This window comes from Taeniopygia guttata, chromosome 37 (genome assembly GCF_048771995.1).
Source record: "Taeniopygia guttata chromosome 37, bTaeGut7.mat, whole genome shotgun sequence".
Lineage (NCBI taxonomy): Eukaryota > Metazoa > Chordata > Aves > Passeriformes > Estrildidae > Taeniopygia > Taeniopygia guttata.
In genome coordinates this window covers 1274558-1287560 of record NC_133062.1, presented here as the reverse complement: position 1 = coordinate 1287560, position 13003 = coordinate 1274558, and the positions used below count along the sequence as shown (strand labels likewise).

The 13003-nt window shown below is 55.2% G+C and overlaps 1 protein-coding gene across 6 annotated transcripts in view; it reads left to right on the top strand.

Moving 5' to 3' along the window:
- MYBPC2 (myosin binding protein C2) overlaps positions 1–12795 on the top strand; it is a 59666-nt gene extending 46871 nt beyond the window's left edge. For all 6 annotated transcript variants that reach the window (XM_072921550.1, XM_072921545.1, XM_072921544.1 and 3 more), the window contains 8 exons: positions 464–552; positions 2113–2305; positions 4131–4270; positions 5496–5655; positions 8398–8534; positions 11627–11813; positions 12105–12130; positions 12708–12795. In XM_072921550.1, coding sequence (XP_072777651.1) covers positions 464–552; positions 2113–2305; positions 4131–4270; positions 5496–5655; positions 8398–8534; positions 11627–11813; positions 12105–12115 — 917 coding nt within the window. In that variant the 3' untranslated portion in view covers positions 12116–12130; positions 12708–12795. The remainder of the gene's footprint in view (positions 1–463; positions 553–2112; positions 2306–4130; positions 4271–5495; positions 5656–8397; positions 8535–11626; positions 11814–12104; positions 12131–12707) is intronic.
- The last annotated feature ends 208 nt before the right edge of the window (positions 12796–13003 follow it).

Here is a 13003-nt window from a genome sequence, read left to right as displayed (position 1 = left end):
AAAAATGGGGAAGGAGCCCAAAAATGAGGTGGGACCCCAAAAATGGGGAAGGACCCCAAAAATAGGGAGAGTATCTAAAAATGGGAAGAGACCTCAAAATTGGGTGGGACCCCAAAAAAGGGGGAGGACCCCAAAAATGGGGAGAGACCCCAAAATGAGGTGGGACCCCAAAATTGGGGAAGGATCCCAAAAATGAGGAGAGTCTCTAAAATTGGGGAGTGACCCCAAAAATTTGGAGGAGACTGAAAATGGAGGGAGACCCCAAAAATGAGGTGGGACCCCAAAAATGGGGAAGAACCCCAAAAACTTGGAGGAAGCAGAAACTTTAGTGAGGAGAACCTGGAGCCGTTTTGGGGGGAATTGATGGGGAAGGGGGGGAGCGATGACCCCAAAATTGGGGGGAGCCCCCCAGATTTGGGGGTTCTGCCCCATAGATCCCCCCCAACCTCTGTCGCACCCCCAGAGCGCCCCAAAATCCGACTGCCCCGACACCTGCGGCAGACGTACGTCAGGAAGGTGGGGGAGCAGGTGAACCTGGTGATCCCCTTCCAGGTGAGCCGGACCCACAACTTATGGGGAGACTCGGCCCCATAGGGGGCGCGGCCCCATAGGGGGCGTGGCCCTATAGGGAGAACTCAGCCCCATAGGGAGAACTCAGCTCCATAGAGGGCGCGGCCCTATAGGGAGAACTCAGCCCCATAGGGAGAACTCAGCCCCATAGGGAGGGCACGGCCCCATAGGGAGAACTCAGCCCCATAGGGAGCACGGCCCCATAGGGAGAGCTCAGCGCCATAGGGGGCGCAGCCCTATAGGGAGAACTCAGCCCCATAGGGACACCTCAACCCCACAGCCCTATAGGGCCACCCCAGCCCCATAGGGACACCCCAGCCCCATAACCCCACAGCCCCATAGGGACACCTCAGCTCCATAGGGACACCTCAGTCCCATAGGGACACCTCAGCCCCACAGCCCCATAGATCCCATAGGGACACCCCAGCCCCACAGGGCCACCCCAGCCCCATAGGGCCACCCCAGCCCCACAGCCCCACAGGGCCACCCCAGCCCCACAGGGCCACCCCAGCCCCATAGGGACACCCCAGCCCCACAGCCCCATAGATCCCATAGGGACACCCCAGCCCCACAACCCCACAGCCCCATGGGGACACCTCAGCCCCACAGCCCTATAGGGACACCCCAGCCCCATAGGGACACCCCAGCCCCACAACCCCATAGGGACACCCCAGCCCTATAGGGTCACCCCAGCCCCATAGGGACACCTCAGCCCCATAGATCCCATAGGGACACCCCAGCCCCACAGCCCCATAGGGACACCTCAACCCCAGAACCCCATAGATCCCATAGGAACACCCCAGCCCCACAGCCCCATAGGGACACCTCAACCCCATAACCCCACAACCGCATAGCCCCATAGGGACACCCCAACCCCATAGGGACACCTCAACCCCGTAGATCCCATAGGGACACCTCAGCCCCACAAGCCCACAGCCCCATAGGGACACCTCAGCCCCATAGATCCCATAGGGACACCTCAACCCCATAGATCCCATAGGGACACCTCAGCCCCACAAGCCCACAGCCCCACAGGACCACCCCAGCCCCATAGGGGACCCCACAGCCCCATAGGGACACCTCAGCCCCACAACCCCACAGCCCCATAGGGACACCCCAACCCATAGGGACACCTCAGCCCCACAACCCCATAGGGACACCCCAGTCCCACAACCCCACAGCCCTATAGGGACACCCGAGCCCCATAGGGACCCCACAGCCCCATAGGTACACCTCAACCCCATAACCCCATAACCTCACAGATCCCATAGGGCGACCCCAACCCCATACGGTACCCCACAGCCCCATAGATCCCATAGGGACACCTCAGCCCCACAAGCCCACAGCCCCATAGGGACACCTCAGCCCCACAGGGCCACCCCAGCCCCATAACCCCATAACCCCATAGATCCCATAGGGCCACCCCAGCCCCATAACCCCAGAACCCCATAGATCCCATAGGAACACCCCAGCCCCATAGGTCCCATAGGCCCACCCCAGCCCCACACCCCCCATAGGCTCTAACCAAGCCCCGCCCCCCAGGGCAAGCCCCGCCCCCAGGTGACGTGGACGAAGGAGGGCGGGGCCCTGGGCGAGGACGTGCACGTGCGCACCTCGGACCGGGACACGGTGTTCTTCATCCGCGCGGCCGCCAGAGGGCACTCGGGGCGCTACGGGCTGAGCGTGCGCATCGAGGGCATGGAGGACACGGCCGAGATGCGCCTGCGCATCGTCGGTACTGGGAGCACTGGGACGGACTGGGAGGGACTGGGAGGGGTGGGAGGGATGGGAATGGTGTGAGGGGAACTGGTCTGGGCAATGGGATTGGGAACTGGGAGTACTGGGAGCACTGGGAGGGACTGGGAGGGACTGGGAGGGGTGGGAGTGGTGTGAGGAGAACTGGGGGAACTGGGTCCGGCCAATGGGATTGGGGACTGGGAGCACTGGGACGGACTGGGAGCACTGGGAGGGATGGGAGGGATGGGAGAGGAACTGGTCTGGGCACTGGGATTGGGAACTGGGAGCACTGGGAGCACTGGGAGCACTGGGAGGGATGGGAATGGTGTGAGGGGAACTGGGATGGGCACTGGGATTGGGAACTGGGAGCACTGGGATGGACTGGGAGGGACTGGGAGCACTGGGAATGATGGGAGTGACTGGGAGTGATGGGAGAGGCAATGGGGAAAGCAGGACTGGGCACTGGGATTGGGCACTGGGAGCACTGGGAGCACTGGGAATGGCTGAGTGTTGGCATCGAGGGCATGGAGGACACGGCCGAGATGCGCCTGCGCATCGTCGGTAACTGGGAGGGACTGGGATGGACTGGGAGCACTGGGACACATGGAAATGGTGTGAGGGGAACTGGTCTGGGCACTGGGATTGGGAACTGGGAGCACTGGGAGGGACTGGGAGTGACTGGGAGAGGAACTGGAGGAACTGGGGGAAGTAGGGATGAGCACTGGGATTGGGAACTGGGAGTACTGGGAGCACTGGGAGTGACTGGGAGTGATGGGAGAGGAACTGGAGGAACTGGGGGAAGCACTGGGATGGGCACTGGGAATGGGAACTGGGAGCACTGGGAGCACTGGGACGGACTGGGAGCACTGGGAGGGATGGGAGTGGTGTGAGGGGAACAGGGGCTGGCACTGGGATTGGGAACTGGGAGCACTGGGAGCACTGGGAGTGATGGGAGAGGCAATGGGGAAAGCAGGACTGGACAAGGATTGGGAACTGGGAGCACTGGGATTGGGAACTGGGAGCACTGGGAGCACTGGGACGGTTTTTAGGGTGTTTTTTTGTGGATTTTTGGGTGATTTTGAGGTTTTGGGTGATTTTGGGGGATTTTTGGAGCAGATTTTGGGGTTTTTTGGGGTGTTTTTGGAGTGGTTTTGGGTATACTTTTGGGGTGGTTTTGGGTATATTTTTGGTGTGTTTTTGGGTATATTTTTGGAGTGTTTTTGCGTATATTTTTGGAGTGTTTTTGGGTATATTTTTGGGGTGTTTTTGGGCTATTTTGGGGTTTCTTTGGGTGTTTCGGGGTTATTTTTGAGGTGTTTTTTCAGGTTTTTGGGGTTTTTTTTGGTGTATTTTTGGGTATATTTTTGGGGTGTTTTTCAGGTTTTTGGGGGTTTTTTTTGGTGTATTTTTTGGTATATTTTTGGGGTGTTTTTGAGGTTTTTGGGGTGTATTTTTGGGTATATTTTTGGGGTGTTTTTGGGCTATTTTGGGGTTTCTTTGGGTGTTTCTGGGGTTTTTTTTGAGTTGTTTTTTTGCGGTGGTTTTGGGTATATTTTTGGGGTGTTGTTGGGGTAGTTTTTTTTGTTTTTCTGGAGTGTTTTTTGGGATATTTCAGGGTTTCTTTGTGTGTTTTGGGGGTATTTTTGAGGTGTTTTTTGAGTTTTTTGGGTATATTTTTGGGGTGTTTTTGAGGTTTTTGGGCTGTTTTTTGGGTATATTTTCGGGTACATTTTTGGGGTGTTTTTGAGTTTTTTGGGCTGTTTTTTGGGTATATTTTTGGGTACATTTTTGGGGTGTACCTGAGGCGTTCCCCTCTGTCCCAGAGCGGCCGGGGCCCCCCCGGAAGGTGCAGGTGAAGGAGGTTTGGGGGTTCAACGCGCTGGTGGAGTGGGAGCCCCCCGAGGACGACGGCAACGCCGAAATCACCGGCTACACCATCATGAAGGCTGACAAGAGAACCATGGTGAGGGGCAGCACCCCAAAACCCGCCCGGGGAACCCCAAAATGCTCCACGGAACCCCCAGATCCTCAAGGGAACCCCCAGGTCCTGAGCGGAACCCAGAAATCTGGAATTGAACCCCGAAATTCTGAATTAAACCCCCAAATTCTGAATGGAACACCCAAATCATCAATGGAACCCCCAAATTCTGAACTGAACCCCCAAATTCTGAATGGAACACCCAGATTCTGAATGGAACCCCCAAATTCTGAATGGAACCCCCAAATCATCAATGGAACCCCCAAATTCTGAATGGAACTCCCAAATCCTCAATGGAACCCCCAAATCCTCAATGGATCCCCCAAATTCTGAATGGAACACCCAAATCATCAATGGAGCCCCCAAATCTTGAACTGAACCCCAAAATCCTGAACTGAGTCCCCAAATATTGAACTGAACCCCGAAATCCTGAACTGAGACCCCAAATATTGAACTGAACCCCCAAATCCTGAACTGAGACCCCAAATATTGAACTGAACCCCCAAAATCCTGAACTGAGCCCCCAAATCTTGAACTGAACCCCCAAATCCTGAACTGAGACCCCAAATCTTGAACTGAACCCCCAAATCCTGAACTGAGCCCCAAAAAACCCTCAGCACCCCAAAATCTCCCCCAAACCTCCCCAAAACCTCCTCAAACTCCCCCAAAAACCCCTCAGCTCCCCAAAATCTCCCCCAAACCTCCCCAAATACCCCAAAACCCCCTCAAATACCCCAAAACCCCCTCAGCTCCCACCCAAAACCCCCTGATCACCCCCCAAAAACCACTCAGGTCGCCCCAAAAACCTGTCAGCTCCCCAAAATCTCCCCCAAACCTCCCCAAAACCACCTCAAACCCCCCCAAAAACCCCTCAGCTCCCCTCAAAACCCCCTCAACTGTCCCAAATTCTCTCAGGTCGCCCTGAAAACCCCTCAACTCCCCAAAATCTCCCCCAAACCTCCCCAAAACCACCTCGAACCCCCTCAAAAAACCCCACAGCTCCCCAAAATCTCCCCCAAAACCCCCTCAAATACCCCAAAACCCCCTCAAATACCCCAAAACCCCCTCAGCTCCCACCCAAAACCCCCTGATCACCCCCCAAAAACCACTCAGGTCGCCCCAAAAACCTGTCAACTCCCCAAAATCTCCCCCAAACCTCCCCAAAACCACCTCAAACCCCCTCACGACCCCCCAAACCCCCCAAACCCAGGAGTGGTTCACGGTGTACGAGCACAACCGGCCCCTGCGCTGCACGGCCTCGGAGCTGGTGATGGGCAACGAGTACCTGTTCAAGGTGTTCAGCGAGAACCTGTGCGGGCTGAGCGAGAAACCCGGGCTGTCCTCCAACACTGCCGTCATCCCCAAAGCGGGTACCCCAAAATTCGGGGGCTTTGGGGGGGGTTTGGGGGGGTTTTGGGGGATTTGAGGTGATTTTGTGGGGGTGTTGATACGGTTTTGGGGGGTTTGAGATGGTTTTGGGGGAGATCAAAGGGATTTTGGGGGGGGTTGATGTGATTTTGGGGGGTTTGAGGTGGTTTTAGGGGAGATCACAGGGATTTGGGGGGAACCTGTGCGGGCTGAGCGAGAAACCCGGGCTGTCCTCCAACACTGCTGTCATCCCCAAAGCGGGTACCCCAAAATTCGGGGGGTTTGGGAGGGGTTTTGGGGGAGTTTTGGGGGGGGTTGAGGTGGTTTGGGGGGGTTTGAGGTGATTTTGGGGAGGTTCGAGGTGGTTTTTGGGGGGTTTGAGGTGATTTTGTGGGGGTGTTGATACGGTTTTGAGGGGTTTGAGATGGTTTTGGGGGAGATCAAAGGGATTTGGGGGGGGTTGAGGTGGTTTGGGGGCAATTTCAGGTGATTTTGGGGGTTTTGAGGTGGTTTTGGGGGGGTTTGAAGTGGTTTTGGGGGGATTTGAGGTGATTTTGAGGTGGTTTTGTGGAGGTTCAAGGTGGTTTTTGGGGGGTTTGATTTGATTTTGGGGGGATGTTGATATGGTTTTGGGGGGTTTGAGATGGGTTTGGGGGAGATCAAAGGGATTTGGGGGGGTTTGAGGTGGTTTTGGGGGGATGTTGATATGGTTTTGGGGGGTTTGAGATGGTTTTGGGGGATTTGAGGTGATTTTGGAGGTTTTGAGGTGGTTTTGGGGGAGATTAAAAGGATTTGGGGGCGGTTTCTGTGGGTTCAGGAAGAGCCCCGTGGTCCCTAAAAACACTCAAAGCATCCCCAAAGTGGGTACCCCAAAATTTGGGGACTTTGGGAGGGGTTTGAGGTGGTTTTGGGGGGGGTTGAGGTGGTTTTGGGGGGGTTTGAGGTGGTTTTGGGGGGGGTTGAGGTGGTTTTGGGGGGGTTTGAGGTGTTTTTTGTGGGGTTTGATTTGATTTTGGGAGGGTTTGAGGTGGTTTTTGGGGAGTTTGAGGTGGTTTTGGGGGCGATCAAAGGGATTTGGGGGGGGTTGAGGTGGTTTGGGGGGGGTTGAGGTGGTTTTGGGGGATTTGAGGTGATTCTGGGGGGGGTTGAGGTGGTTTTGGGGGAGATCGAAGGGATTTGGGGGGTACCTGTGCGGGCTGAGCGAGAAACCCGGGCTGTCCTCCAACACTGCTGTCATCCCCAAAGCGGGTACCCCAAAATTCGGGAGCTTTGGGGGGGGTTGGGGGGGGTTGAGGTGGTTTTGGGGGCAATTTCAGGTGATTTTGGGGGTTTTGAGGTGGTTTTGGGGGAGATTAAAAGGATTTGGGGCGGTTTCTGTGGGTTCAGGAAGAGCCCCGTGGTCCCTAAAAACACTCAAAGCATCCCCAAAGTGGGTACCCCAAAATTTGGGGACTTTGGGAGGGGTTTGAGGTGGTTTTGGGGGGGGTTGAGGTGGTTTTGGGGGGGTTTGAGGTGGTTTTGGGGGGGGTTGAGGTGGTTTTGGGGGGGTTTGAGGTGTTTTTTGTGGGGTTTGATTTGATTTTGGGAGGGTTTGAGGTGGTTTTTGGGGAGTTTGAGGTGGTTTTGGGGGCGATCAAAGGGATTTGGGGGGGGTTGAGGTGGTTTGGGGGGGGTTGAGGTGGTTTTGGGGGATTTGAGGTGATTCTGGGGGGGGTTGAGGTGGTTTTGGGGGAGATCGAAGGGATTTGGGGGGGTACCTGTGCGGGCTGAGCGAGAAACCCGGGCTGTCCTCCAACACTGCTGTCATCCCCAAAGCGGGTACCCCAAAATTCGGGAGCTTTGGGGGGGGGTTGGGGGGGTTTTGGGGGAGATCAAAGGGATGTGCGGGGGTTTGAGGTGGTTTTGGGGGGGTTTGAGGTGGTTTTTGGGGGGTTTGATTTGATTTTGGGAGGGTTTTAGGTGGTTTTTGGGGAGTTTGAGGTGGTTTTGGGGGAGATTGAAGGGATTTGGGGGGCTTTGAGGTGGTTTTGGGGGGGTTGAGGTGGTTTTCGGGGGATTTGAGGTGGTTTTGATGAATTTGAAGGGATTTGGGGAGGGTTGAAGTGGTTTTGAGCTGTTTTGGGGGAGATTTGAGGTGGTTTTGGGGCAATTTCAGGTGATTTTGAGGGTTTTGAGGTGGTTTTGGGGGGTTTGAGGTGGTTTTAGGAGAGATTGAAAGGATTTGGGGGCGCTTTCTGTGGGTTCAGGAAGAGCCCCGTGGTCCCTAAAAACACTCAAAGCATCCCCAAAGTGGGTACCCCAAAATTTGGGGACTTTGGGAGGGGTTTGGGGGCATTTTGGGGGAATTTGATGTGGTTCAGGGGGGATTTGAGGTGCTTTTGGGGGTATTTGAGGTGATTTTGGGGTAGATTGAAGAGATTTTGTACAGTTCCTATGGTTTCGGGAAGATCCCCGTGATCCCCAAAAGCACTCCCAGCATCCCCAAACCCCAACCCCAAAATCACAGCCTTAATTAAGCTCTTAATTGGGATTTTTAATGAATTGCTGTCTCTTTTTTAATTGTGAGGTATTAATTTTGGGGTGTTTTACAGTGAATATTATGAAGATTTTTAAAGGGTTTTTAGCCATTGGGGTCTCGCCCTGATTTCACCCACAAATTTTTGGGGTTGGGGGGTGGAACCCCGTACAATTCTCACCCCCCCAAGAATTTTGGGGTCCCCCTAACTGCTGTGGGACCCCCCCAGAGCTGCGGCTGAAGCCCCCCCAGTACCAGGAGCACGATTTCCGCTCGGCCCCCCAGTTCCTGACCCCGCTGGTGGATCGCAGCGCCGTGGCCGGATACTCCACCGCCCTCAACTGCGCAGTCAGGGGGCACCCCAAGGTCCTGGGGGGGTCCTCGGGGGAATTTGGGGTCCCCCTGAGCATGTTCACCCCGAAATTAGGGGGGTTTGGGTGTCCTAGGCGGAGATTTGGGGGGTTCTGGGTGGGTTTTGGGGTCACCAATTAATGCCTCTGCTCTTAACTGGGTGGGTGGGGATAATTGTGGGATCTTGGGGGTCAGTTTGGGGGGTCTTGAGGGGGTTTTGGGGTCCCCCCGAGCATGTTCACCCCGAAATTAGGGGGGTTTGGGAGTCCTAGGTGGAGATTTGGGGGGTTTTGGGTGGGTTTTAGGGTCACAAATTCATCTCTTGGCTCTTAACTGGGTGGGTGGGAATAAAGATGGGGGTCTGGGGGTAAGTTTGGGGGGTCTTGAGGGGGCTTTGGGGTCCCCCTGAGCATGTTCACCCCAAAATTAGGGGGTTTGGGTGTCCTAGGTGGAGATTTGGGGGGTTCTGGGTGGGTTTTGGGGTCAAAAATTCATCTCTCCGCTCTTAACTGGGTGGGTGGGAATGAAGATGGGGGTCTGGGGGTCAGTTTGGGGGGTCTTGAGGGGGTTTTGGGGTCCCCCTGAGCATCTTCACCCCAAAATTAGGGGGGATTGGGTGGAGATTTGGGGTGCTGGGTGGGTTTTGGGGGGCTCCTTGAGGGGTTTTAGGGTCACAAATTCATCTCTCCACTCTTAACTGTGTGGGTGGGGATAATTATGGGGGTCTTGGGGGTCAGTTTGGGGGGTCTTGAGGGGGTTTTGGGGTCCCCCTGAGCATGTTCAGCCCAAAATTAGGGGGGTTTGGGTGTCCTAGGTGGAGATTTGGGGGGTTCTGGGTGGGTTTTGGGGTCAAAAATTCGTCTCTCTGCTCTTAACTGGGTGGGTGGGGATAATTATGGGGGTCTGGGGGTCAGTTTGGGGGGTCTTGAGGGGGTTTTGGGGTCCCCCTGAGCATCTTCACCCCGAAATTAGGGGGGTTTGGGTGTCCTAGGTGGAGATTTGGGGGGGTTCTGGGTGGGTTTTGGGGTCAAAAATTCATCTCTCCGCTCTTAACTGGGTGGGTGGGAATGAAGATGGGGGTCTGGGGGTCAGTTTGGGGTGTCGTGAGGGGGTTTTGGGGTCCCCCTGGGCATGTTCACCCCAAAATTAGGGGGGCTTGGGTGTCCTAGGTGGAGATTTGGGGTCCTGGTTGGGTTTTGGGGTCCTCCTGATCCTGTTCACCCCAAAATTAGGCGGGTTTGGGTGAAGATTTGGGATTCTGAGGGGATTTTGGGGCCCCCCTGATCCTGTTCACCCCAAAATTAGAGGGGTTTGGGTGAAGATTTGGGGTCCTGAGTGGGTTTTGTGGTTCTGGGTGAGTTTTGGGGTATTTTTGGGGTGCGTTTGGGACTCACCTGCCCAGGTGTGCCCCTCCCAGTGTGAAGATCCAGGTGTGGGGTTCACCTGAGGAAGGGATTTTGGGGTGTCCCAGTGGGGCTGTGAACCCATCCCCAGGTCTGGGAGATTTTGGGGTTCCTTGGGTCATTTTTGGGGCGCCTTGGGTGGTTTTTGGGGTGCATTTTGGACTCACCTGCCCAGGTGTGCTCTCCCAGTGTGAAGATCCAGGTGTGGGGTTCACCTGAGGAAGGGATTTTGGGGTGTCCCAGCGGGGCTGTGAACCCATCCCCAGGTCTGGGAGATTTTGGGGTGCCTTGGGTGGTTTTTGGGGTGCCTTGGGTGGTTTTTGGGGTTCCTTGGGTGGTTTTTGGGGTGCATTTGGGACTCACTTGCCCAGGTGTGCCCCTCCCAGTGTGAAGATCCAGGTGTGGGGTTCACCTGAGGAAGGGATTTTGGGGTGTCCCAGTGGGGCTGTGAATCCATCCCCAGGTCTGGGAGATTTTGGGGTGCTTTGGGTGGTTTTTGGGGTGCATTTGGGACTCACCTGCCCAGGTGTGCCCCTCCCAGTGTGAAGATCCAGGTGTGGGGTTCACCTGAGGAAGGGATTTTGGGGTGTCCCAGCGGGGCTGTGAACCCATCCCCAGGTTTGGGAGTTTTTGGGGTGCCTTGGGGCATTTTTGGGGTTCCTTGGGTGGTTTTTGGGGTGCATTTTGGGACTCACCTGCCCAGGTGTGCCCCTCCCAGTGTGAAGATCCAGGTGTGGGGTTCACCTGAGGAAGGGATTTTGGGGTGTCCCAGTGGGGCTGTGAACCCATCCCCAGGTCTGGGCGGTTTTTGGGGTTCCTTGGGTGGTTTTTGGGGTTCCTTGGGTGTTTTTTGGGGTTCCTTGGGTGGTTTTTGGGGTGCGTTTGGCACTCACCTGCCCAGGTGTGCCCCTCCCAGTGTGAAGATCCAGGTGTGGGGTTCACCTGAGGAAGGGATTTTGGGGTGTCCCAGTGGGGCTGTGAACCCATCCCCAGGTCTGGGCGTTTTTGGGGTGCCTTGGGGCATTTTTGGGGTGCCTTGGGGCATTTTTGGGGTTCCTTGGGTGGTTTTTGGGGTGCATTTGGGACTCACCTGCCCAGGTGAGCTCCTCCCAGTGTGAAGATCCAGGTGTGGGGTTCACCTGAGGAAGAGATTTTGGAGTGTCCCATTGGGGCTGTGAACCCATCCCCAGGTCTGGGAGATTTTGGGGTGCCTTGGGGCATTTTTGGGGTCCCTTGGGTGGTTTTTGGGGTGCGTTTGGGTGGTTTTTGGGGCTCCTTGGGTGGTTTTTGGGGTGCATTTGGGACTCACCTGCCCAGGTGTTCCCCTCCCAGTGTGAAGATCCAGGTGTGGGGTTCACCTGAGGAAGGGATTTTGGGGTGTCCCAGTGGGGCTGTGAACCCATCCCCAGGTCTGGGCGTTTTTGGGGTGCCTTGGGTGGTTTTTGGGGCTCCTTGGGTGGTTTTTGGGGTGCATTTGGGACTCACCTGCCCAGGTAAGCCCCTCCCAGTGTGAAGATCCAGGTGTGGGGTTCACCTGAGGAAGGGATTTTGGGGTGTCTCAGCGGGGCTGTGAACCCATCCCCAGGTCTGGGAGATTTTGGGGTTCCTTGGGTGGTTTTTGGGGTGCCTTAGGTGGTTTTTGGGGTTCCTTGGTTGGTTTTTGGGGTGCGTTTGGGACTCACCTGCCCAGGTGTGCCCCTCCAGCCCAAGGTGGTGTGGCTGAAGAACCAGGTGGCCATCGGGGAGGACCCCAAATTCCTGGCCAGGCACAGCCAGGGGGTCCTGACCCTCCTGATCCGCAAGCCGGGACCCTTCGACGGTGGCACCTACACCTGCAGGGCCGTCAACGAGCTGGGCGAGGCCCTGACCGAGTGTCGGCTCGAGATTCGGGGTGAGGGGGTCCCCGAAACCATGGGGGGGTCCCCAAAATATGGGGGAGCCCCAAAATCGTGGAGGAGTTCCCAAAATTTTTTGGGGAGGTGGTGGATACCTGGATGAGGGTTGTGGTACAAGGGGGAGGTGCTGGTGAAGGAATAATGGAAAGGAGAAGGGGCACCCCAAAATTTGGGGGAGGTCCTCAAGATTTGGGGGGTTCCCCAAAATTTTGGGGGTATTTTGGGAGGGGTTCCCAAAATTTGGGGGGGAACTGAAGCCCCCTCAACACGTTTCTCTCCCTCCACAGTGCCTCAGTGATGGTGACAAAAAATGGTGAGGGGGGGCTTAATTTGGGGGGGGGGATTAATTAGAGCAGCTTTAATTGGGGGGTTTGATTGGGAAGTTAAATTGGGGTGTGTTAATTGGGGGGATTAAATGGGGGGATTAATTGAGGGGGATTAATTGAGGGGTCTTGGGGGCGTTAAATCGAAGGTTTTTACTTGGGTTTAGTTGGGGTGTTTTAATTGAGGGGTTTAATTAGGGGGGTTAATTGGGGGGGTTAAATGGAGATATTAAATTAGGGGTGTTAATTAGGGAGGTCTTTAATTGAGGGAGTTAAATGGAGATATTAAATTAGGGGTGTTAATTAGGGAGGTCTTTAATTGAGGGAGTTAAATGGAGATATTAAATTAGGGGTGTTAATTAGGAAGGACTTTAATTAAGGAGAGTTAATGGTGATCTTTGAGGCTGTATTTGGTTTATCTTTAATTCGGGAGGTTTAATTAGGAGGTCTTTAATTAGGGGGTATTTAAGGGGGTGGGTGTTTAATTGGTGGGACGGATTTTGACGTCACATTTGAGGGGTTCCCCCCTAATTTTGGGGTGCTGACCCCCATTTTTCCCACCGCCAGCCCAGCACCATCCTGCACAGCCAGGAGGAGGAAAAGAAGATTGTGTGGGCGACGAAAGCCCCCCAAAAAATAAAATATATGAGCAATCCCCGAGTCTGTGCTTCATTTTGGGGAGGGGGCACCTGAGGAATCGGGGAGCACATTTCCCACCTTTTCCACTTGGTGTTTTCTTCTCTTTTCCCTTCGTGTTTCCTGGCTCTGTATCCACTCGTGGTTCTTGCTTTTTCCCCGTTTCTCTTCATTTTCTCCCCTCACGTTTCTCGTCCTTTTCCCTTCACATTTCTTCCCTTTTTCCC